The 26,148-nt window shown below is 43.6% G+C and overlaps 1 protein-coding gene across 1 annotated transcript in view; it reads left to right on the forward strand.

Annotated features, from left to right (window-relative positions):
* cdyl (chromodomain protein, Y-like) overlaps positions 1-10,923 on the forward strand; it is a 178,385-nt gene extending 167,462 nt beyond the window's left edge. Inside the window, exons 4-7 of the mRNA XM_060849954.1 lie at positions 922-1,094; positions 3,091-3,301; positions 7,187-7,330; positions 9,314-10,923. Of these exons, the coding sequence (XP_060705937.1) occupies positions 922-1,094; positions 3,091-3,301; positions 7,187-7,330; positions 9,314-9,472 (687 nt within the window). The 3' untranslated portion in view covers positions 9,473-10,923. The remainder of the gene's footprint in view (positions 1-921; positions 1,095-3,090; positions 3,302-7,186; positions 7,331-9,313) is intronic.
* Positions 10,924-26,148: the final 15,225 nt, after the last annotated feature.

Here is a 26,148-nt window from a genome sequence, read left to right on the forward strand (position 1 = left end):
AGCCACTCACCGTCTTAACTTTGAAATATTTTGTTGTTCCTTCACATTTGCTTGGAATTCCCTCCCTAAGGACATTGCAGGTCAAACCTACGGCACACTACAGTAGTTCAAAAAGGTAGGTCACTACCACCTTCTCAGGGGCAATTAGGGATGAGTAATCCTGTAAATGCTGATGAGCCAGAAATACCCATGTCTCACAAGTGATTTTTTTAAAGTCTTGAGACACTGATTTTTAAATATAATTTAAAATTGGATCCTTGGTATTGGATAGGTTATTCATAGTTCAATGTACCTACACCCCATACGTTGCAATTCTTGAAGGCAACTCTCTACCATCACCTTAAATGTAATTAGTAATGGACAATAAATGCTGCCCCAGCCAGTTTTGCCCACACTTTCTTTTTAAAGAATACACTTAAAATGCATTTTGCATATGCATTGGGTGCTTCGGCATATCCTGTCAAATCATCTGCTATTTTTAAATGATATAGCTTTGGGCTTGGTCATAAATTTCCTGATGAGTGTTCCCCTTCTTTTGTTATAAGAGTAGGAGATGCTTGAGACTATATTTGGAATTTGGGGAGTCTCCTCAGAAAATACCTTGCCCTGGATTTACAAAGTTGCCACAAAATTTGCAGCTCTGCATATTGCAGTGTCAGAAGGCTGCAGTCTTTTGCAGGAAATATTTCAACTGAAAGCATGCAATTCTTTTCCACCAGTGAAGCACCACTGTTTGTACCAGTTAGTGTCATCAGTGTCTTGAACTTCTTTCAATTAGTTGCTTTAAGGGACGAAGTACAAGTCTCTTTAGGAAACCAGCAAAACAAGTTTTTAAATGTTGAATGGAATCATCTAAGTGTCTATGCAATTAAGGTTTTATGTTGGCTAAATTCAGTTAAGGTTTTTGTATTTTTTTTACAGGTAATGAAGGAAATGCAAAGTGCCCTGAACACTGCAGCAGCTGATGATAGTAAATTGGTTTTACTGAGTGCTGTAGGAAGTGTCTTTTGTTGTGGTCTTGATTTTATTTATTTCATTCGACGCTTAACAGATGACCGAAAGAGGGAGAGTACAAAAATGACTGAATCCATCAGGTATGTGTTTCTAAGATAAAAACAGAAAATGCTGGACTCAGTCGGCAGTATCTGTGAAATGTTAATATTTTAGGTTGATTGATCTTCAGTACCGGAAGAAATTATAAATATCTGTAGGTGAAACATCAAAGGATTGGAGGTCTGTGAATATTTTACCATTATGTAAAAGGAGTTAGGGATAGACCAAATAATTATAGGCCAGTCAATCGGATCTCAACATCAAACAAAAGCAGAAATTGTTCGAGAAATTCAGCAGGTCTGGCAGCATCTGTGGAGAGAAACGAAGACCTGTGATCCTTCAGAACTAGAAACAACTAGGAAAGATGGTATTTATGCTGATCCTGGGGATGGCGTAAAGGAATGAGTAGATGGGTGAAGAGGGTGTTTAAAGAGTGAGAAGGATGAGCATACAAAGGGATTGTTGATAGTAAATCAGGAAGAAAATAAATAGTTGGTGTTGAGGACTACGTTTTTGAGAATGGATTGGACGTTATTATGACAGTACTGGGCTGTGGGTGTAGGTAATAGACAAGGAAAGGTGTGTTTGTGCTTTGAAATGACCAAACTCCATTATCAACCCATCAATTTAAGTCCTTTTTTGAAGTTGTAAGGTGCTTAAGTGGAAGTTGCAGGGGGTGTTCATCTAGTTTGTGTCAAGCTTCACTGGAGCACAGCAGCAGGCCTGAGACAGAAATGTTGGCATGGATACATTTATTGAAGTGGCAGCCTCTCTCCACTTATCTGCCACTCCTCACTTCCCTCTTTCTCCACCACCATCACCATAAATACCACCTTTTCTTAGTTGTTTCTAGATTTGAACTGGGGATACAGGGCTTAAAACATCAAGATTTCTCTCCATAGATGCTGCCAGAGCTGCTAAGTTTCTTCCAGTAGTTTTTGTTTTTGTTTATTTCAGATCTCCAGCATCTGTAGTTCTTTGTTTTATTTTTGTTTGACTTCTATAATGGATACATTACTGGAATCTGTACAGGGAGATAGAACTAACTGTTTGGATTAGTTAGTCCAAAGTTTTAAAAGAAGGTAATTCTTTGCTAATATTTTTTTTGAGAAACTTAAGAGTTTTGGGCTCTGGACCAGCCTTAATTTTGAGACTGCTAGAAGGGGGTTTGGTGCAAAGCCAGCAGGTCATCCTGCTCTGATCCAGAATCTAGGTACTCTTTGTAATTCTAGTCCTGGCCAATGCTGACACTGACACTGGGCTACAGAGCTGTCAGACAAACTAGCCAACAGTTCCCTGAGGCATGAATTATGCCTGGGTTGAAGGTGCTGGAATTTCTGTTTCCAGCCAATTAATAATTCCTGGAGAATGAAATGGCTGTGTAGCTTCTGTGATTAATGGAGATACATTTTCTGCTGAATCTTCAGGTGGCAGGGCAGGAGACAGTGCCATCTGAAAAATCCTGCGTACCTGCGCAGATACTAACTGGTGAGGAGAGTGTTTCTAGTGTGTTCTGCTTTTCTTCAAAAGTTCCTACATCCTTAGTATTTTTTTTGTAGTGTATATACCTTCTGAAAATCCATTGCACAACATTGTCATTGAAGTTGTGCATTTCGCATGTAAAGAAAGGTACAAATCTGGTCAATTAAAACTGTACATTGGAAATAACTGCGTTGATCTGAGGTTTTTGTGCTGTATTATGAAACCACTTGATTGATTTAGCGGTTCTTTCAAATGATGGGCAAATTTGGAATTTTAAGAGCTTGATTTAGAATAGCTTTTCTTTGAAAATAGATAATGTATGTCTGAGATCTTTGACAGAATTAGACACTGAATTAACCCAAGGATTGATCTACCCATTTTTTAAAAAATCATCAATATTTTTAAAATTCTAGAGTTTTGAGACATCTGTTAAATATTTTTAAATTTTGCTCATTTGTGCTTAGGTCAATGGTCTTTAACCCAACCATTTACTAACCAATACACAAATTGGCATATCTGGAAACCATTCAAAGACTTTGTTTTATTTTTGTTTAGGAGTTTTGTCAATACATTTATTCAGTTTAAGAAACCAATTATAGTAGCTGTGAATGGTCCTGCAATTGGTCTTGGAGCCTCCATATTACCTCTTTGTGATGTGGTGTGGGCTAATGAGAAAGCATGGTTTCAGACTCCCTACACTACTTTCGGACAGACGCCAGATGGATGTTCATCACTGACGTTTCCCAGAATTATGGGGTTAGCTTCGGTAAGTTGCTAATTATTCTACAATCATCAAAAATACTTAGAAGCTTGCAACACTGAGCATTTATGATGTATAGATTTAAAAGAAATAAAAGGATAAAGTAAAATAAAACACTATTCAACTTTTAAATGGGTCTTAAGTGTAGAATGGAAATTATGGTTAATGTTACCCGAGTTACATTTTGACCTACTTATTCCCTGTATAGCTTTTTAAAATATAATAACCTTTTATGGTGGGTAACTGTCACTTTTTTTATTATTAAATTATATTTTGTCATAACTGTTGGTTTTAAAATCTGAAATTGGCTGAGCAACAGGAAGGATATTATTAAATTGGAGAGTGTACAGAAAATGTTCACAAGAATACTGCCAGGTTTGGAGGGTTTGAGTTTGAGAGGCTGGATAAGTTAGATTTTTTTTCATTAGCGTGGAAGTGGTTATAGGATGAGCTTTTATAGTGTTTTGTAAAATAATGAGTGGCATAGATAAGGTCAATAGCCAAGGTCCTTTTCCCTAGGATAAGGGAATTCAAAACTAGAGGGCATTGGTTTAAGGTGGGGTGGGGAACTTAAAAGGGATCTAAAGGGCCCTTTAACACAAAAGGTGATGCATGTATGAAATGAGCTGCAGGAGAAGGTGGGTACAATTGACATTTAAAAAGTACATGAAAAGGTTTCGAGGGATATGGGCTAAATGCCGGCAAATGGGATGAGTTGAGTTTAGGAAACTTGGTCGGCACGGATGAATTGGACTGAAGGTTCTATTTCCATGCAATATGACTGAGTGTTAAGAGAAATAATCTATAAGAAATGCCTGAGTATATCTGTTTTTTTTTTTAACTAGATACTGCAAACATTTTTGAAAACAGGCAGTGTCTTTATAGCCTGTTGTGATTTTAAAATTAGACTCCAACAACTTGGGAAAGATTAAAAACATGTATTATAATAATGGCTTGCATATATGGGAGAAATATTTGGGGAGGGAATGGCTCTGGTATTACAACTGGTCTATTAATTCAGAAGTCCCAGATAATATTCTGGGAACCCAAGTTTGAATCCCACTATGGCAGAAGGTGGAATTTTTAATTCAATAGAAATCTTTAAATTAGGTGTCCATTGAATCCACTGATTGTTGGAAAAACCCATCTCATTCACTAATGTCCTTTTTGGAAGGAAATTGCCATCCTTAATTTGTCTGGGCTATGTGACTCCAAGCCAAAGCACTGTGGTTGACTCTTAACTGCCCTATCGGTTGGGCAATAAATATTGGCCTAGTCAGCGACACTCTCATCTTGGTGGATAGTGCCGTTAAGAAGGTATGTTAGGTTTCATTCGTAGTGGGATTGAGTTCCGGAGCCACAATTTCATGCTACAACTATACAAAACACTGGTGTGGCCTCACTTGGAATATTGCATACAGTTCTGGTCCCCATATTCCAGGAAGGATTTGGAAGCATTGGAAATGGTGCAGAAGAGATTTACCAGGATGTTACCTGGTCTGGAGGGAAGGTCTTCTGAAGAAAGGCTGAGAGACCTGAACCTGTTTTCATTGGCAAGAAGAAGGCTAAGAGGGGATTTGATAGAGACATACAAGATGATCAGAGGATTAGATAGGGTAGACCGTGAAAGTCTTTTTCCTAGGGTGATGACGTCAGCTTGTATGAGGGGGCATAACTACAAATTGAGGGGTGATAGATTTAAGACAGATGTCAGAGCCAAGTTCTTTAGGCAGAGAGTGATATGGGTGTGGAAGCCCTACCTTCCACTGCCTTTCACGGAAGAATGTAGTCAACTCAGCCACATTAGGGAGATTTAAACAATCCTTAGATAAGCACATGGATGACTTTGGGGTAGTGTAGGGGGCCGAGTTGAGAATAATTCACAGATTGGCGCAACATCGAGGGCTGAAGGATATGTTCTGCACTGTATTGTTCTATGTTCTAAAGTTTCTGAGTGTCGACCATCCTTCCCCATTTTGGATCCAACTGGCAAATAATTCCACAGGTTTTATCTTCAGTACCCAATATAATCTTGTTTTGATAAATTTCTGTAAAAAGATTAACTTCCCGCGAAGCGCTCTCTTTCCCTTTTCAATTGTTTTGCTGGATTGGATCAGTAACTAGTATCCCTAATTTTCCTAAAAAAGTGTTATATAGCACATTAGAGTGTCATCCCTGTTTATCAATTTTTAAAATTCATTGTTTTTAATTCATTGTCATTTGTCCAACTTGTTGACTTGTATTAATAAACTCCATCTGAAGATGCATGTTTTATATTCTGTGATGTGCCAATAGTTTTTAGGAATTTGAAACTGTTATTGAAAACTACAACATTGGTTTGAAATTTTTGAAAAACTAAACTACAAGTGTTCCCTACTTCGAAGTAGGCACACCTTTTATCAGTTGTCACATTTCATTGATAACTAGCAAGAAAGAATGCTGCCCTTTTTTTATATTGATAATTTCACTGAAGCTGTTTTATACATTTTTGATGGGGGGGGAAGAGAGAGAGAAAATACAATTTTTCCTATAAATCTGCTTTTAACTACAATTTTCATGGGTAGTAAAGACCAGTACTATTCCATGCCTTTATATTTATTTACCATTTGCACTTGAGCAAGCATGAGCTGAGCAGACTCTATAAAAGAGCTGTGAAATAAAACAAAACAAAGAACTGCAGATACTAGAAATAGGAAATAAAAACAAAGTGCTGGAAAAACTCAGCAGATCTGGAAGCATCTGTAGAGAGAAAAAACAGAGTTAATGTTTCAAGTGCAGTGACCCTTTCTCAGAACAATGAAGAGTCAGTGGATTTGAAATATTTCCAGTTTCTCTCAACAGATGCTGTCAGACCTGCTGAGTTACAGCAGCACTTGCTGCTTTTATTAAAAAAGGATAGGTCCTATCTGAATGATTTTTGTTGAATGTTTGGTTTAATTTCTGTTCTCACCATTTTTAACCATCTCCTGATGTGTGTTTTTTAAAGAATGGGTTCTTCTCCCTGCCTTTCTTTTTTTCTTCCCCACTGTTCGTAATTATTCAGTAGTGAAGTCTAAGCTTAGACTTTGGGTGTTCACCCATTGCTTGAGGCAGAACTTAAGGAAAAAAATAAACTTGTTCAACCTTCCTACTTTTGAATTATTTCCCTGCATAGCAAGCATTGATCATTATTAACATTGAATTACAGAAATAATAATAGATTATTCGGATAATCGATTAAGTGCCTTTCCTCTAAGGCCTAGAGTTTTTAAAGTTTGCTCCCTGTTCAGGAGACTGCAACAGCGTGCACACACACCCCACCCAACCCTGTCCAACACCGCCCCCTCTGGGCAAGCAGGACTGTACACCAACATCAAGACTGCTGCTGCTTTTGTGGGGTGAGTCTCCAAATAGCACGCACACACGGGTGCGCAGCCACAACCACCCACACAACTTTTTACTGCAATTTTTTGACAGGTTCCACATTTGCTCTTACAAGACAATAGTGGAGACATTATCTGGCGAAGGAGGGTTTAGGGTACACGCCTGTGTAGAAAAGTGTGGGGAGAGAGAGAGAGGGCAAGCAGGCAGTCATTTGGAGACCGTGCCTGTTTAATCACTGTTAACAAAAGATGCGATCACTGTTGGAAACACGTCTTTGATGTAATATTTCCATTGGGACCTAGAGATCTCCCTCTGATAATCCGATGTTCAGATAATTGGTATTTGGATAATTGAGGTTCCTCTGTATGTTTTTATATATAACTATCTAAACTTTGATTGTACAGATGAGTGAGCCTAATATTTGAGTAAAGAGCAAATGTTGTATATAAATGGTTTATTCAAACCATATTAGTCAGAATCTTTTTTCTCATGTATGCTAAGATTCTCTGTTTTCTTTCCCCCCCATAGGCTAATGAAATGCTGTTCAGTGGACGAAAGTTGACTGCACAAGAAGCATGTGCAAAAGGATTGGTATCGCAGGTTTTTTGGCCTGGAACATTCAGTCAGGAGGTTATGGTCCGAATTAAGGAACTAGTCGCATGTAATTCCCTTGTAAGTCAGGAAATTATGCTTCTAATATGCAAGTCTCTTAGTCAGTAAAAATGCAGCATTTTACTTCAGAATTTATGAGCCTTAAATGTATAAAAAAAGCAATTTTTTTAAAATGGTTACTGATGTAGAGTGTTTCTGCAAGCTTATCTAAGTTGGTAAATATCAGTGTAATGTCAGTTCTGTGTGAAATCAGTAATTGTTCCAGCCATTCACATTTTTTAGCAACAAGGAGCAAAAGTAGGCCATTCATCCTGTCAGGCCTGCTCTGTCATTCAATCAAATACTGTTTGATCTGATTACTCCACATTCCTGCAATCCCGCTAACCTTTCTTAATAATCTATCTACTGCCTTAGAAATGGTAAAGACTCTGCTCCCACTGCCTTTCGTGGAAGAATTCATTGGCCACCCCACAAGAGAAAACATGCTTTCCACATTCACCCTATAACTTTTTTCTCAGTATTCTTTTTGTTACAATCAAGTTGCTTCTTATCCTTCTAAACTCCAGCACATTTAAGCTTAGGCTGTCTAATTTTTCTGTAAAAAGTGAGGTCTGCAGATGCTGGAGATCAGAGCTCTGGCCTGAAACGTCGAATTTCCTGTTCCTTGGATGCTGCCTAACCTGCTGTGCTTTAACCAGCAACACATTTTCAGCCGTGTCTAATTTTTCTTCCAGACAACCTGTCCATTCCAGATATTAGTTTAGTGAGCTTACTCAACTGCATTTGCTAATACTGTATATAGTACTCCATATATGGTTCCACCCATGCTCTTGTATGACTGAAGGAATGCTTCCTACTCTTGTAATCCATTCCCACTATTGTATTAGCTGTCCTAATAATTTGCTGTAACTGACACTATCTTTGTATGAATCATGCACTAAAACACCCAGATATTTCTGCATCTGAGTTATCAGCAATTTTTTTTAGATGGTATTCTTTTTATTCTTCCTGCCAAAATTGGCAATTTTACATTTTCCCATGTTATAGTTGATTGATTGATAGATTAAATGTATGGCAAAGATCTATATCCCTTTATTGCCTCCTTATGTCCTCTTAGCAACTTACTTTCCTACTTATATTTTATATAGAAATTTGAATTTGGCCAAAGGGAAATTTTTTTGTCACTGATTAATGGGTATGCATCATTCCCAAATCAAACAGTTTTCTTCTTCTTATTTTCCACCATTTATGAATAGTCATGGCAAGAATGCAAATTACCGAATCTAGCGGGCTGTAATGTTACTAAGATGGAACACTGCTTCTTTATGAAGTACTAACTTCCAGCTGAACCCAGAACTAATGAAGCATAAACTTGGAGGAAAAAAATACATAAATAGAAACTGGCTACTTTGTTCATAACAACATGTCTGATCAATGACCATGTGACCTTTTTTGTTGAGACTGAATTACTTCGTTCCATGCAATTTCAGACTTGATCATCTTAGTCCCATGTTCAATGCAATTATAATCGCAAGCTTAAACTTATTTTGCTAACTTATCCAGGGCAATTGCCCTACTGATTGGAAGATTTTCATTGCTGAGATTAGATTAGATTACTTAGTGTGGAAACAGGCCCTTCGGCCCAACAAGTCCACACCGACCCGCCGAAGCGCAACCCACCCATACCCCTACATTTACCCCTTATCTAACACTACGGGCAATTTAGCTTGGCCAATTCACCTGACCTGCACATCTTTGGACTGTGGGAGGAAACCGGAGCACCTGGAGGAAACCCACGCAGACACGGGGAGAACGTGCAAACTCCACACAGTCTGTCACCTGAGTCAGGAATTGAACCCAGGTCTCAGGCGCTGTGAGGCAGCAGCGCTAACCACTGTGCCACCGTGCCGACCACAGATTGTAGATTGATTCTCCACAGATTGTGTAATATGCTGCTGTAACTGAATCACTCATTCCACAAGCGCTCTCATTATACGTGAAATAATAGTATAACTCTGAAAAGAATTTCTTTGCATTGTCCAGGTACTTGAAGAATCCAAAGCTCTTGTCAGAAATGCCATGAGAGGGGATTTGGAGCAAACCAATGAAAACGAATCTGATGTGCTGAGGAAAATCTGGAGCTCTTCTCAGGGGATGGACTCTATGCTGAAATATCTACAGAAGAAAATTGATGAATTCTGAATACATGATTGTTCATTGGAAAATTCTTTCCTGCTGGGTTGTCCCTTTTTGGGTTATAAATGCGAGATGGGAGAAACTGTAGAAAGACATTCTCGAGTCATATCTGCTCAGAAGCTGAGGAGCAAAGGCTGGAAAATGGAAGCTGAAGATCGCAACTAGTACTGTATTGTCATCATCTAAAATGATGACAGGAAAGAAAGCTACAAGGATATAATTGGTGTGCACTACCAAACTTTTCAGTTGTCTTTGTTTATCCTGTAGCTTTTGTTATTTGCAATTACTGCACTGTACATTACTATGCTTTCCAAATCCAAATGCATATGTTTGTGACAGGAAAGTTTGGAAAAACACTCAGCTTAAGAGGGGGAGGGGGAAAAAAAGACGGGTAATAACTAGCCTCCTTCTCACTGATAGAGAATATGTAAGGCTGGTTTAAATTTAAAAATAAACACTCTCTGTTTTTAAAAGAAAGTAATGGTCATGGGTATCTAGGGTATCTAGAGAGGATTATAAGTACCTCGACAACAAAAAAGATCAAAAGAAAATTCTAAGTTCTGACAGTGGATCTAATGTCTAATCCTTAGACTCTTCTGAGGGATATCTATAGACTTATGTGTACATGTTAAATGTGCTCAGGAGCTGTGTGATAAATGTTTGACCCAGTTCTGGAACATATTAGTACAATATTATCCAATAAGCATGAAGAAACCACTGGCTCTTTAAGAAAAACCTTGCCTTGCAGTATTAGTGATTCTTTGTGAATCTTATATGAAATAAACAAAGTTAAAGATTAGTTTTAGTGTTTTTAAAGTGTAGGCTTTTTTTCTTTGTTTTAATCAACTATAAACTTATACTTCTGTTTCTGGGTGAGAGCGATAAATTATAGAAAGAGCTTGTGTTTTCTTTGCTGTTAAAATTGATATATTACACCCAAAAATGCTTTATGTATTCATAATGTTTTAGTACCACTTTAGAAACATTATTTCTTAATTTAATAAGTTAAAAAATCCTTTTGGCACACTATTCAAAGCAAAACTCCATCCAAAAATTACCTTTAAAAGTAGGTGATTTTTGTGTCCGCTTATTTTATGATACACTATGCGGTATTCTTAACAGTGCCCCATGTAAATAGTATTGTGCATTCCTTTTAGGAGTGGTTACTAATTCCGTTTGCAGATGTCTCACTGGATATAGATATCTGCATTTGCAATCTTCTCTGAATGTATGAATGGAAATTAAATCTTATTTTTGTACAGTTTATTTGTTTGTACTTAGAAATGATCACCTCCCCTTCCTAGTGGAGAGCTGTACATTGTGTAAATCTGCCTTTACTTTGGATTGGTACAGTATTTTTGCATCTGTGGGACCTACTTTTGTTCAGTAGTTTAAACTATATTAAACTGTACAATCTGTAAAGTTTTATAGGTTAATAATTAAAATGAGCTGTGAAAAAAATCTGGGTAAATAAAACTAATATTTCATATTCAAATGAGCAGCCAAATTGTTGTGCTTTTCTGCACAGTTCATGCTTATCCTTGTGGCCTCTTTCATCTCTACCTAGTTGTATATTTTGTAACATGGCCTCTGAAAACTTGCAATTTTAATTAGGAAATTATCAGAACACTCAGGCAGAAGAAGTTCCTGCTGTACTGCATTTTGCAATTGTTGAGATTTAGGAAAATAAAACCCACATGCAGTTTTGGTTTGGCAAATAGTCGATTGATGCATGTAGACAGAGGAGGGGTTCAATTTGTTGAGACATCACTATACTGAGAGATTCCCTCCGCACAGCAGCTGACTATGCTAACCTTATTCAAAGTTACCACTCGGGTGAGGGCACTCTCAGCTGCCTAGAGGACTACACAGAAATGAAAGGCAGGAGGGAGGTTGTGAATATCAAAGTAAGACCCGGTGAACGAGTGTTGTGAATACAAGCAAACAGGCCAGAAATGCAGCCTGATCTACTTCATGAATTGAATGCATGTCTCTGGTTACATGATGTCCTTGCAGTGGAATTACAATAATCGTTGCCAGTATGGAGAGCAAGCAATGGGCTGAAGTCACCAGGTACCTGTTCAGTCTTGTTGAGAATTCTTAACATCTAGCTTGTTTGACGCATATAACACAGGAAGCTGAATATTAATAAGCCGAGCTTTGGCATTATTCAGATTTTTAACAAGCTATAATCCCTATAATTGACAACTTGTTACTGCCTAGCAAGGTACTTGCCTTGTTGCTTTCTAAATGCATAGAAGAGACAGCAAGTTGCTCCTGATGTCAGGATGGGCCTCACCAGACTTCTTGCATGATTCTGCTATAGGTCATGTTGTATGACCATGTTGTTTAGGTCCCTATAAGATTCTGTTAATATTGTTTTACTAGATTAGTAATTCAGAAGTCAGATGATCAACAGATAAGATTTGGAGATGCCGGTGTTGGACTGGGTTGACCATCACCTGATGAAGGAGCCTCGCTCCGAAAGCTAGTGTGCTTCCAATTAAACCTGTTGGACTATAACCTGGTGTTGTGATTTTTAACAATCAATAGATAATATGCAGAAACATTAGTTCAAATCCCACCATAGATGCTGGGATGAAAAGGATTTCAATTACATAAAATTTGGAATTTACAAACTGCTGTCAGTAATATGAACTTGGAATAGGGGTAGGTCAGTTCAATCCCTTGAGTCGACTCCACCATTTATTGCTGATCAGTTGCAAATTGCTCTTTCCCATATAATCCTGGTAACTGTAGAATTCTGTTAGGCAATAGAATCAATCTTCTTCCACTTTAAAAAAATAAATAAATAATTACACCTTCACTACCTTTGGCACAGTTTCCAACTGCAGAACCTTTTAATTTCTATCCTAAAGGGTGTGGCTGCTAATTTTAAAATGGTGAGCTCCCCCCCCCATGAGGTTCGGAACTCCACTACAAGAGGAAACACGATTTCCACGTTAACTTTGTTAAACCTATACAGGATCTTGCATATTGCAATCAAGTGACTGCATAGTCTTAACTCCAGTGGAAACGTGTCCAATCTGAGCAACCTGCTCATTCAAAGTATTGATCTACTAATTCATCTCTCAACTGCCTTCAATGCATTTATAGCCTTTCTTAATTAAGGATTCCAAATCAGAACACAGTATTTGGAGATATTTCATTAATGCTCACTATAATTGAAGGATAGCATTCAATTAGCCATACTTGCTGAATCTGCATACTAACATTTTACAACTCTCATGCAAACACACCTAGATTGCCCTGCACCTCTGAATTCTGCAGTCATTCTCTGCTTCGATGACATTCTGTATTTTTATTCTCTGTGCCAAAGAACAACTTAATATTTTCTCATGACATTCCATCTGCCAGATTTTCCCACTTCACCCTGTCTGTATCAGTGAGCAACACTTTATCCTCTTCCCAACATCGTTTCCTTCCTTCTGTTAAGCCATCTGTAAATTGCGCTACCATGTCTTCATTCCTCTCATTTGAGTCATCAGTATGAATTGTAAAGAAGTCTCAGCACAGACATCTGTGGGCCTCCATTTATCTAATCCAGCCAATCAGAACAAAAAACTGATTTATGCTACACTCCTCTTCTGCCAGGTAGCCAACTTTTCTATCCATGCTGGTATGTAACACTGTTTCTGCTATGTGCAATGACCTTTTATGTGCCACCTTGTCAAATGCCTTTTGGAAATTCAAAGTACGTCTGAGTTCCCGTTTATCCACACCAAGTACTATTCCTTTTTAAAGAATAAATTGGTTAACATTTTCTTGTCACAAAATCATGCTTGCTCTTTCTTAACAAAAGCATTTCCCAAGTGCCTGCCTAAACACCAATAATCGATTGTCTGAGATGTCAACCTAACTGGCCCATGATTCCTGCTTTGTGCCTTCCATCCTTTGAATAGATACGTTTGTTACATCAGACTTGAAAGCAATATTTACAGAATCCAATGAATTTTGGAAAATTACATTTAATGCATAAACTACCTTGTTTGCAACTTTTTTTTTGTCCGAGGGATGAAGTCCATCAGGATCTGGAAACCTGTCAGCCTGCAGTTCCAATACTTCATTCAACATTGCTTCCCTAGTATTTGTAACTTCACCAAATTTCCTTCTTTCAGCTGCCTGATTTGCAGTATTACAGGAATGTTTCTTGTATCATCTGTACTGAAGATAGATAAAATATGGATTCATTACATCAAAGATTGCTTTATCTCCATTCTCAATCCCTAAACATGGACTCTACCTCCTCTTTTTCAGAGTATAGAAATTATTACCTGTTTTCTACCTAGCTTGTTTTTGTGCTGTATTTGTCCTAACTAATGTTTTAGTCATTTTATATTCTGATCAGTCATATGAACTGCCATTTTTTTTTCAAGTTTGCTCTTCGTAACCAAACATTGGGTCTTCACCTTGGAATTCTTCCTTAAAGTAGGATTGAGTATTCTGATCTCCTGGAATAAATTCATCTCTAACCTAATGCGAAAATGCCATCTTTCATTAACAGTGCAACCCCTCCACCTTTTTATTGACCTAGATTTTGTTCTTGAATATCATATACTACTCTATTCAGGACTCAATACTTGTCATCCTGAAGTCATGTCATAAACTGAATCTCTGGTCATGTGTATTTATTCTAATATGTGCTATCAACTAATTGACTTGGTAGTGAGTATATTCACATATAGCCTTTAGTTTTGTCTTTTCATTATCTTTGTAACATTTAATATTGACTGTTGGTATGGGTTTCTGTATCCTTTAGAAGATGATAATTTTTTTAAAAACTATTTATTTCATTTAATGTCCTTTTCATGAAGGAAATTTGACAGCTTTTATCACCTAGTCTGGCCTAAAGAATTTCTTTTAGCCCTAAAAGAATGTGTGTGACTATTCATCACCTGCTTGAAATAACCCCCAAGCAAACTGTTAGTTTGTACTAAAGAAGGCAGCTCATTACCAAGTTTTCCAGGATAATGATGGATTGGCAATAAACACTGGCTGTTTTATTAGTAGTGCAACATCACATTAATGAATGTCACAGGTTTAATGCAAGCTATTCCTTCCCTGTGTGTAAATTGTGCATACTACACGGGCTGTAATGAGCTGAGCCAGTGTCTAAGTTCTCTACTCATGTGGCTGGACAATCAATGATCTCTTGTGATTTTCTTGGCTCTTGTGCTAGCATGTAATAACTACGGGGACATTCTGAATTGTTGATATTGTACAGTATCTGGTTGGATAGAATACAAGACCGAGGAGGCAACACTTGCACAAGAAATACGTGTAATGTTGACAGGATTTTTTTTGATCAATATAAAAGATAGATATCACTGGAATCTTAATAGGAGAACATTGTTCATTATTTTTCATTCCTAAAACAATCAGTGCTTAATTTTCCATCATACAATCCATTTATATTCCTCTCACCCAAATCACTGTGATACTGATCAAGATAGACCATAACAGCTTCTTTAAATGCACATAAGGAGAGAAGCCAAAGTGAATATGGAGAAAGAGACTGGGAAAATAACAATCCTCTAACTATGCTGGAACCTTGCCCATAGCACCATGGGCTCTTCTTATTCAACAGCCTCCTGTGCAGTACCTTGTCAAAGGCCTATTGGAAGTCCAAATGCATCATATCCATTGTCTCTCCTTTTTGTCTAACTTGCTCGTTACCACCTCAAATAAGTTTATCGGATTTGTCAGGCATGACCTCCCTCTGACAAAGCTATGCTGACTTAGCCTTATTTTACCATGTACTTTCAAGTACTCTGCTATCTCGACCTTAATAATGGATTCTACATACCAAGGATTGAGATTAGGATACCCAACATCAGATTTCCTGTTTTCTGCTTCCCTTTTTAACTAGGAGTGTTACATTTTCCAATTCTCTGGGGCCCACCCTGACTCCAGTGGTTCCTGAAAGATCACCACCAATGCCTTCACAATCTCCTTCAGAACCCTGAGATGTAGTCCATCTATTCTGGATGATTTATTCACCTTCAGACTTTACAGTTTCCCCACCATCATCTCCTAATCGATGCCCATTACACCCCACTACACTCCCCTCTGCCTTTGATTCTCTTGAAGTGCTGGTATGTCGCTGTTATCTTCCATGTGAAGGCTGATGCAAAGTACCTATTCAATACTGTGCCATTTTTTTTATTCCCTATTACTGCTTCTCCAGCCTCATTTTCCAGTCAAATGTCCACTCTCTTGCCTTTTTATATTTATATATCAATCAATCAATCAAAACAAATCTCTGCAATCTCTTTTAATGATACTAACTAGCTTATCGGATTTCATCATCCGCAATTGCTGTTTGACTTGGTCTCTGCTGGTTTTTAAAAGGCCTCCCAATCCTCTGACTTTCTAATAATCTTCACCACATTTTAAGTTTCTTTTGCTTTTTATGCTGTCCCTGACTTCCCTTGGCAGTCATGGTTGCCTCATCTTTATCTTAGCATGTTTCTGCTTCCTTGGGATGAAGTTTTGCCATACCTACTGCATTACCCCAGAAACCCTTGTCATTGTGGAGCAGCAATCTCCCTGTTAGTGGAGTTGATTGGAAAGGAAGACTGTGAACTCGAAAAGATCCCCTCAAAATCGGGCGGCACGGTGGCACAGTGGTTAGCACTGCTATCTCACAGCGCCAGGGACCTGGGTTCAATTCCCGCCTCAGGTGACTGACTGTGTGGAGTTTGCACATTCTCCCCGTGTCTGCGTGGGTTTCCTCTGGGTGCTCCGGTTTCCTCTCACAGTCCAAAGATGTGCGGGTCAGGTGAATTGGCCATGCTAAATTGCCCCTAGTGTTAGCTAAGGGGTATATGTAGGGGTATGGGTGGGTGGCGGGTCGGTGTGGACTTGTTGGGCCGAAGGGCCTGTTTCCACACTGTAAGTAATCTAATCTAAAAAAAAATATTTTAAGAAGGTAGCCTAGACCCTACCTACTACTTATTTTAGAGGTAAATGTCAAGTACTGTGTTCCAGATGCAATTTGACTGGTCAAACAATTGGTCATTAAGTAAAACACAATTTAATCAAACATTTTAAAATACAGCAAAAGAAAGGAAAACTTAGAATAACAACTCTATTAGAAAACTTAATAGAATAACAGAGACTATATTGGAACCGTTAATAATAGTGCCATCCCAAAAACCCACCCTTGGCAGAAAAGCAAATTCAGAAATCAGATTTTCTCACATGTAACACCTGGAATAGGATTACAAATCCCAGCTTCTAGCTGTAACAGAGATGGGGAGAAAAATAGCTTCTACTACTTCAAAACTCTAGCAGGTTTAGCTTTTCAAATTGGTTGAAGCTTAAAAAAAGCTAGAAGTATTTGTCTGTGAGAGTTAGCCATACTTATCCAGACTGCTTCTATTGTTCCAACTGTTTTTTTTTAAAAACCCAAGGTCTCACAAGCTAGTTGTGTTACCACAACCTGCTGTTCACCTCTTGTTCAATCTCCCTCTTAAGGCCACAGCGTCATCACAACTCGGGCAAGCTCCTTCCTCATTGCAGTTACCTTTACTCCACTGTAATACTGTTATATTTGATTCAAGCTTCTCCTTCTCAAATGCAGAGTGAATTCTATCATGTTATGGTCACTGCTCCCCAGATGTTTTACCTTAATCTCCCTAATTAAGTCTCATTGCACATCACCAAATCTACAATTGCCTGTTGTGTTATGGGCTCTGCCACAAGCTACTCCAAACATTGAAGACTGAGACACACATTTTACATCAGTAAGGGTTTATAAGAAAATGTCAGGAGAGTGGAATTGAAGATTATCAGATCAGCTCTGACTGCATTGAATGATTGAGTAGAATTGATGAGCTGAATACCTTTTGCTTTTGTGTCTTATGGAGAGAAGAAATTCCTCCTCATTTCTGTCTTAAATATGTAATCCCTAATAGTGAGATTTGGTCCTCTAGTTCTAGGTTCTCCCACAAGGGGAATCTCCACATTTACCCTGTCAATTTCATAGACAATAGGTGCAGGAGTGGGCCATTCTGACCTTCGAGCCAGCATCACCATCCATTATGATCATGGCTGATCATCCTCAATCAGTATCCTGTTCCTGCCGTATCCCCATAACCCTGGATTCCACTATTCTTAAGAGCTCTATCCAACTTTTTCTTGAAAGTATCCAGAGACTTGGCCTCCACAGCCTTCTGGGGCAGAGCATTCCATACACTCTTCACTCTGGGTGAAGACGTTTCTCCTCAACTCTGTTCTAAGTGGCCTACCCCTTATTTTTAAACTGTGTCCCCTGGTTCGGGATTCACCCATCAACGGAAACATGCTTCCTGCCTCCACAGTGTCCAATCCTTTAATAATCTTATATGTCTCAATCAGATCCCCTCTCAGCCTTCTAAACTCAAGCGTATACAAGCCCAGTCGCTCCAATCCTTCAGCATAAGATACTCCTGCCATTCTGGGAATTGACCTCATGAACCTACACTGCACTCCCTCAATAGCCAGAAGGTCTTTCCTCAAATTTGGATACCAAAACTGTGCACAATAATCCAGGTGCGGTCTCGCCAGGGCCCTGTACAGCTGCAGAAGGACATCTTTGCTTCTATTTTGTTTTTTTTCTTTTTTTGTCTGTTTTTTTTAATTAACCCCCACAATACCGCCTAATTGTCCATGGTGTGTGTGTGCAGGTGTGAGATGCAGTGAGAGACACAAAGTGCACGAATCTTGATTCAATTTCCACCACCAGGAAGATTGGCCATCCGGGTGTTTTCCTGTGACAAGCAGTGCCCTTCACCCAAAAGGGCAATGCTGTGTGATCAAACAGTGAAGGGGAGGGCAGGGACTAAATCAAAATAGAGTTGGAGGGGGAAATGATGCACTCCATTCCCTGTGGCACCCACCTCTCCCTGAACAACTCCAGGGTGTTGGTGGACACCGCATGCTCCTTCTCCAAGGACACCTGGGCTCGAACGTAACCGCAGAAGAGGGGCAGGCAGTCGGCCCTAACGACCCCTTCCACCGCCCGCTGCCTGGACCTGTTTATGGCCAGTTTGGCCAGGCACCTCTTTGCTTCTATTTTTTTTTGTTTTTTTAATTTTTTTTTCAAGAAAATCTGTTTTTTTTTCCCTTTATTTTTTTTTTATTAACTCCCACACTACCGCCTAACTGCGGTAGTGCTTATTTTTTTCCCCAGCACCCATTGTGTGTGTGTGCAGGTGTGAGACACAGTGAGAGACACAAGGTGCACAAATCTTTATTTAATTTTCACCACCAGGAAGAAAGGAAACACCCGAGTGGCCTGTGACAAGCAGTGCCCTTCACATCAAAGGGCAATGCTGTGTGAACAAACAGTGAAGGGAAGGGCAGGGACTAAATCAAAGTTGGAGGGGGAAATGATGCACTCCACTCCCTGCGGCGCCCACTTCACCCTGAACAACTCCAGGGCGTTGGTGGACACCGCGTGCTCCTTCTCCAAGGACACCTGGGCCCTAACGTAACCGCGGAAGAGGGGCAGGCAGTTGGCCCTAACGACACCCTCCACTGCCTGCTGCCTGGACCGGTTTATGGCCAGTTTGGCCAGGCCCAGGAGCAGACCCACGAGTAGGTCTTCCGACCTGCCCTCCCTCCTCCGCACCGGGTGCCCGAAGATCAGGAGCGTGGGATTGAAGTGCAACCAAAAGCAGAGGAGAAGGTTTTTAAGAAAATCAAAAAGGGAGCGCAAACGCCTACACCCGATATACACATGGTCCACGGACTCCACAGCACCACAGAACAAGCAGTTGGGCTGGGAGTCCGTGAACCACCGCAATCTGCGGTTGCAGGGGACTGCTGCATGCAGCACCCTCCACCCCAGATCCCCGAGTGAAAGGGGGAGGACTCCTGCGTAGAGGGCCCTCCGCTGGGGATCCCCACCGCCCGGTGGCAAATGGGCACGCCAAGGCGTGTCCGGGCGGTGGATGTGGGAGAAGAGGTGGACGGTGTGCAGCAGCAGTCGATACAGGGCACGCCTTTTAACGTCCTTGAAGGGGACAAAATTAAAATTTCGGAGGCGGCTCAGGTTGTGGGGCACAGGCTCCCGCGGGAAGTACAGGACATAGAACATAGAACATAGAAGGATACAGCGCAGTACAGGCCCTTCGGCCCTCGATGTTGCGCCGACCGAGTCCTACCTAACCTATACTAGCCCAATAACTTCCAAATGCCTATCCAATGCCCGCTTAAATGAACATAAAGAAGGAGAGTTCACCACTGATACGGGCAGGGCATTCCATGAACTCACAACCCGCTGTGTGAAGAATCTACCCCTAACATCTGTCCTATACCTACCACCCCTTAATTTAAAGCTATGCCCCCTAGTAACACCTGACTCCATTAGTGGTAAAAGGTTCTTAGTATCAACCCTATCTAAACCCCTAATCATCTTATACACTTCTATCAGATCTCCCCTAAACCTTCTCTTCTCCAATGAGAACAGCCCCAAGTGCCTCAGCCTTTCCTCATAAGATTTTCCTACCATTCCAGGCAACATCCTGGTAAACCTCCTCTGCACTCGTTCTAAAGCTTCCACATCCTTCCTATAGTATGGCGACCAAAACTGCACACAATACTCCAGATGAGGCCTCACCAGAGTCTTATACAACTGCAACATGACCTCAGGACTCCGGAACTCAATTCCTCTGCCAATAAAGCCCAGTACACCGTATGCCTTCCTCACAGCACTATTTACCTGGGTGGCAACTTTCAGAGATCTGTGTACATGGACACCAAGATCCCTCTGCTCATCCACACTACCAAGTAGCCTACCATTAGCCCAGTAATCCATCATCTTGTTATTCCTACCAAAGTGAACGACTTCGCACTTAGCTACATTGAATTCCATTTGCCACATTTCCGCCCAGCTCTGCAACTTATCTATATCCCGCTGTAACCTACCACTTCCTTCCTCACTATCCACAACTCCACCGACTTTCGTGTCATCCGCAAACTTGCTTACCCAGCTTTCAAGTCCTTCCTCTAGATCATTTATAAAGATAACAAAAAGCAATGGTCCCAAAACAGATCCTTGTGGTACACCGCTAGTAACTGCGCTCCAAGATGAACATAATCCATCAACTACTACCCTCTGTCTCCTTCCAGCCAGCCAATTCCTAATCCAAGCCTCTAATGTATCCTCAATGCCATACCTCCGAAGTTTTAGCATTAGCCTACCATGGGGAACCTTATCGAACGCCTTACTAAAATCCATATACACAACATCTACTGCTTTACCCTCATCCACTTCCATAGTCACCTTCTCAAAGAACTCAATAAGGTTTGTGAGGCACGACCTGCCCTTCACAAAACCATGCTGGCTATCCCTGATCACGTTATTCCTACCCAGATGTTCATAAATCTTATCCCTTACCATTCTCTCTAAGACTTTGCCCACCACTGAAGTCAGACTCACTGGCCTATAGTTACTAGGGCTATCCCTACTCCCTTTCTTGAACAATGGGACCACATTCGCTATCCTCCAGTCCTCTGGTACTATTCCCGTTGACAATGACGACATAAAAATCCAGGCCAATGGCTCTGCTATCTCCTCCCTAGCTTCCCATAGGATCCTGGGGTAAATGCCATCAGGCCCAGGAGACTTATCTATATTCATCCTTTCCAATATTCCCAAAACCTCTTCCCTGCATATTTCCAGGGCATCCATTCTAATTATTTGTGATTCCATATTCACATCAGCAACAGTGTCCTGTTCCTGAGTGAATACTGATGAAAAGTACTGATTTAATGTCTCTCCAATCTCCTCCGCCTCCACACACAACTTCCCACTACTATCCTTGACTGGACCGATACCTACCCTAGTCATCCTTTTATTCTTGACATACCTATAGAAAGCCTTTGGGTTTTCCCTAATCCTACCAGCTAAAGACTTTTCATGTCCCCTTCTCGCTTTTCTTAGCTCCCTCTTTAGCTCCTTCCTGGCTACCTTATAACTCTCTATCGCCCCTACTGAACCTTCACGCCTCATCTTTACATATGCCGCCTTCTTCCCTTTCACAAGGGACTCCAATTCCTTACTAAACCACGGCTGCCTCACAAGGCCCTTTACACCATGCCTGACTGGTACATACCTATCGAGGACACGCAGTAGCTGCTCCTTGAACAATCCCCACATCTCATTAGTGTTCTTCTCTTGAAGCCTGTTTTTCCAATCCACACAACCTAAGTCATGCCTCACTGCATCATAATTTCCCTGCCCCCAGCTATAGCTCTTGCCCTGCGGCGCACGATTATCCCTCTCCATCACTAAAAGTCACCGAGTTGTGGTCACTGTCCCCGAAGTGCTCACCTACCTCCAAGTCTAACACCTGGCCTGGTTCATTACCTAGAACCAAATCCAATATAGCCTCCCCTCTTGTTGGCCTGTCTACATATTGTGTCAGGAAACCCTCCTGCACACATTGTACAAACACCGACCCATCTAATGAACTCGAGCTATAGCTCTCCCAGTCAATATCTGGGAAGTTAAAGTCCCCCATAACAACCACCCTGCTACCTTCACTCTTTTCCTGAATCATCCTCGCAATATTATCCTCTACTTCTCTAGGACTATTAGGAGGCCTGTAGAAAACACCTAACAGGGTGACCTCACCTTTCCTATTTCTAACCTCAGCCCAAACTACCTCAGATGGCAAGTCCTCTTCCATCGTCCATTCCACTGCTGTGATACTGTCTTTGACAAGTAATGCCACGCCTCCCCCTTTTTTACCCCCATGTCTGATCCTACTAAAACATTTGAACCCTGGAACGTGCAACAGCCATTCTTGTCCCTGTTCTACCCACGTCTCTGTAATGGCCACAACATCGAAGTCCCAGGTACCAACCCACGCTGCAAGTTCACCTACCTTATTCCTTATACTTCTGGCATTGAAGTATACACACTTCAATCCACCTTGGGGCCAATGTGAAATTCCGTCCGGGCAGGGGTGAGCGCGGACGGGATCCCACCGCACACCTGAGCGTCCTCCAACTGGTGCACTACGTCGGGTCCGAGCACCGCCATTTTAAGGCGTCGGATGGCGGTGGCCACGTACCGGACGTCTACCGCTGCTCTGCTCGCTATGTCTTGCGGCAACGTCCAGCCCAGGCTCCCGGCACCCAGCACGTCCCCAACCCTGGTCACCCTCGCCGCCACGGCCCTCCCCTCCGACAGCCACTCGAACCCGCGAGCACGGAGGCCGCTACTCCTGCCAGAAGGTAGGCGCGACGCGATTCGACCATGTTCCAGACAGTGATCAGGTCCTGGTAAAAGACAGGCAGCACCTTGAGGGCGACCTCTAAACCGTCATGATCGACGAACAGGAGCTGCATGTCGTAGTTGAGGTTACGCACCTGGCGGAAAAAATACGTCGCCAGGGCGCACCACCTAGGAGGAGGCTCGACGTAAAGGTATCGCTGCAAGGTCTGAAGGCGGAAGGTCGCGACCTGGGTGCGGACGCACACCAGCGACTGACCACCCTCCTCAATAGGGAGGCTTAGAACCTGCGCAGCGACCCCGTACATCTTTTTGTCCCAGAAGTAGTCGACCAACGTTCTCTGGATGTCAGCGACAAAGCCAGGAGGAGGGACCAAAGTGACCAGCCGGTACCACAGCATGGCAGCCACCAGCTGGTTTATTACCAGCACTCGGCTCCTGTAAGATAGCATTCGGAGCAGTCCTGTCCAGCGGCCTAGGCGAGCTGAGACTTTGGCCTCGAGCTCCTGCCAGTTGGCCGGCCAGGATTTCTCGGTCGGGCTGAGGTAGACCCCCAGGTAGACGAGATGGGTGGTACTCCAGCTGAACCCCCGAAACTCCTCCGGCAGGGAGTCCACCCGCCACGGACCCACCAGTAGCCCGGAACATTTGGCCCAGTTGATCCTGGCGGAAGACGCCGCCGAGTACACGGCCTGGCACTCGCGCATCCTCCCCAGGTCAGCCGGGTCGGTGAAAGTGAGGAGCACATCGTCGGCATAGGCCGAGAGGACTACCCCTGTGCCCGCGCCGCGCAGAACCAGCCCCGACAACCTCCTCCACAAGAGGTGCAGGAAAGGCTCCATGCACAGGGAGTACAGCTGGCCGGACAGGGGGCAGCCTTGACGCACTCCTCTCCCGAAGCGAAGGGGCGCCATCAGGGACCCGTTAACTTTAACCAGACACTCTGCGGCGGCGTACAAAAGTCGGATCCGGGCGACGAACTGCGTCCCGAACCTGAATGCCCGCAGAGTCCCGAGCAGGTACTCGTGATCGACCCTGTCGAACGCCTTCTCCTGGTCGAGAGACAGGAAAGCGCTCGACAGACCAGCCCGTCGACAGAAATGGATCAGGTCCCGGACCAGATGGACGTTGTCGTGTATCGTCCGGCCCGGGACCGTGTAGGACTGGTCCGGGTGAATCATGTGGGCCAGCACGGAAGCCAGGCGAGAAGACAACACCCTGGCGAAGATTTTGTAGTCCGTGCTGAGGAGGGAGACCGGACGCCAGTTCTTCAAAGAACGAAGGTCCCCCTTCTTTGGCAGCAGGACGATGACCGCCCTGCGCCAAGAAAGGGGCAGCTCTCCGGCATTTAGACACTCCCCCAGGACCTGTGCGTAGTCGTTCCCCAGGACGTCCCAGAACGCCCTGAAGAACTCCACAGTCAGCCCGTCCAGCCCCGGGGACTTGCCCCTTGAGAGCCGGTCGAGGGCGCCAGTCAGCTCCTCTAAAGCGACAGGAGCGTCGAGCCTTCCGGCGTCCTCCGGGCTGAGCTGCGGCAGTTCCTCCCACAGAACTCTGCGAGCATCCTCGCTGGATGGATCCGGAGAGAACAGGGCCGTGTAATAGGATTGGACGTGGGCCCTGATACCCTCCGGATCCAAGACGAGGGACCCGTCGTCAGCCAGCAGCACAAGGAGCTGCTGACGGGTGCCACGCCTTTTTTCCAGAAGAAGGGGGAGCCGTGGTCCAGGTCCTGGAGGAGCCGGAGCCGCAACCTCACGTACGCGCCCCGAGCCCTGACGAGCTGCGGGTCCCGGAGCGCGGCCTTCTTCTCTTCGTACACCCCGCGTAGGGCCGGGTCCGCGTCCAGCTGACCGAGGCGTGACTCCAGGTCGAGCATCTCCCTCTCTAACTCCCCGATCCTGGATTTCCGCCTCTTTGTCGACCCCCTCGCGTACTCCTGACAGAAGACGCGGACGTGGGCCTTGTCCACGTCCCACCATAGCCTCAGGGAGGGGAAGCTTCCCCGCTTCCTTCTCCAGCCGGCCCAGAAACGACGAAACGAGTCCCGGAACCGCTCGTCCTCCAGCAGCAGGTTGTTAAAGTGCCAGTACGCGGAGCCCAACCTGGCGCCAAACGGAAGGAGTTCCGCCCACACCAGGTGATGGTCCGTGCACGACACCTGCCGCGTGGAGGCCTTCGGAAAACAGGAGGCGTACGCCCGCGAAACGTACAGGCAGTCGATTCTGGACGCTCCGACCCCAGGCCTCACGAAGGTGAAGGCGACGGAGTCAGGATGGAGATTCCGCCAGACATCCACCAGGTCGAAGGACTTGACCAAGTCCCCCAACCTCCTCCCCGACGCCGAACTCGTGCGGGCACCGCCGTGGTCCCTGTCCTCGAGGACGCTGTTAAAATCTCCCCCGAGGACGACGCACTGGTTCTCGTCGATGGAAGCAAGGTGAGAGGACACTTCTTCGAAGAAGCTCGCTTGCCTCGGCCCGGCCAGGGGAGCGTAGGCGTTCACCAAGTGATGCACCGCGCCCCCCAGCCGAACCGTCAGGTGAAGCAAACGGCCTGGCACTGGCTCCCTGACCCCCAAGATCTCCGGCTGAAAATGCGGGGCCAACAGGATAGCCACCCCGCCAGATCTGCGGGTGAGGTAACTCATGTAGACCCCCCCCCTCGCCACTCCAGGAGCCAGATGGCTTCGTCTCCCGGGGTAGTGTGGGTTTCTTGCAGGAAGCACATCGCATACCTCCCATCCCGAAGGACCGAGGGGGTCTGGAATCTGCGCTGTGACTCCCTGCTGCCGTTGATGTTGAGGCTGGCTATAGTTGTCTCCATGTCAGAAGTATAGTGCAACCACCACCATTACACACAGTTAAACTATATACATATTTACTGGGAGGACGAGAGAGGGGCACAGAAGTCCCTCGCCCTCACCAGGAGTGCTCCCAGGAAGCTCCTGACTCGCTTTCGCTCATTCACGTCAAGCCCGGGCGCCTGGCGCGCAGCGTGGGCCGACCAGTACACTCTTTCAAAGGAGCTCCAGCGGTCGAGCGCCAGTTGGGCTCTATCCCGGCGACTCCGAGTTTCCTCGACAAATTCCCGGAGTTCCTCGAGGGGGATGAGGGGGAGATCGGTGGGGGGCACCTGGGACTCGAAAATGTCACTGGAGACGGACTCCGCGTCGTCCCCGGTGTCCGCCACCGATCCAGAACCCTCCTCCGGGAGGTCGCCTTCGGTCACCGACCCCTCCCCCACCAAGAGGATGTGGGCTGGTCCGGCACCGCAAACTGGCCTCAAACCTCCAGTGACCCCACCCCCAGGGTCACCAGCGGTACCTTCCTCGGCACACCCCTTCCCGGAATGCCCCGAGTTCAGGTCGTTGGGCGGCAGAGGATCGGGGCCCTGCTCCTCTCCCGACACCGGGACGCCCGGCTCCTCGGGG

Source organism: Hemiscyllium ocellatum, chromosome 34, assembly GCF_020745735.1.
Source record: "Hemiscyllium ocellatum isolate sHemOce1 chromosome 34, sHemOce1.pat.X.cur, whole genome shotgun sequence".
NCBI classification, from domain to species: Eukaryota; Metazoa; Chordata; class Chondrichthyes; order Orectolobiformes; family Hemiscylliidae; genus Hemiscyllium; species Hemiscyllium ocellatum.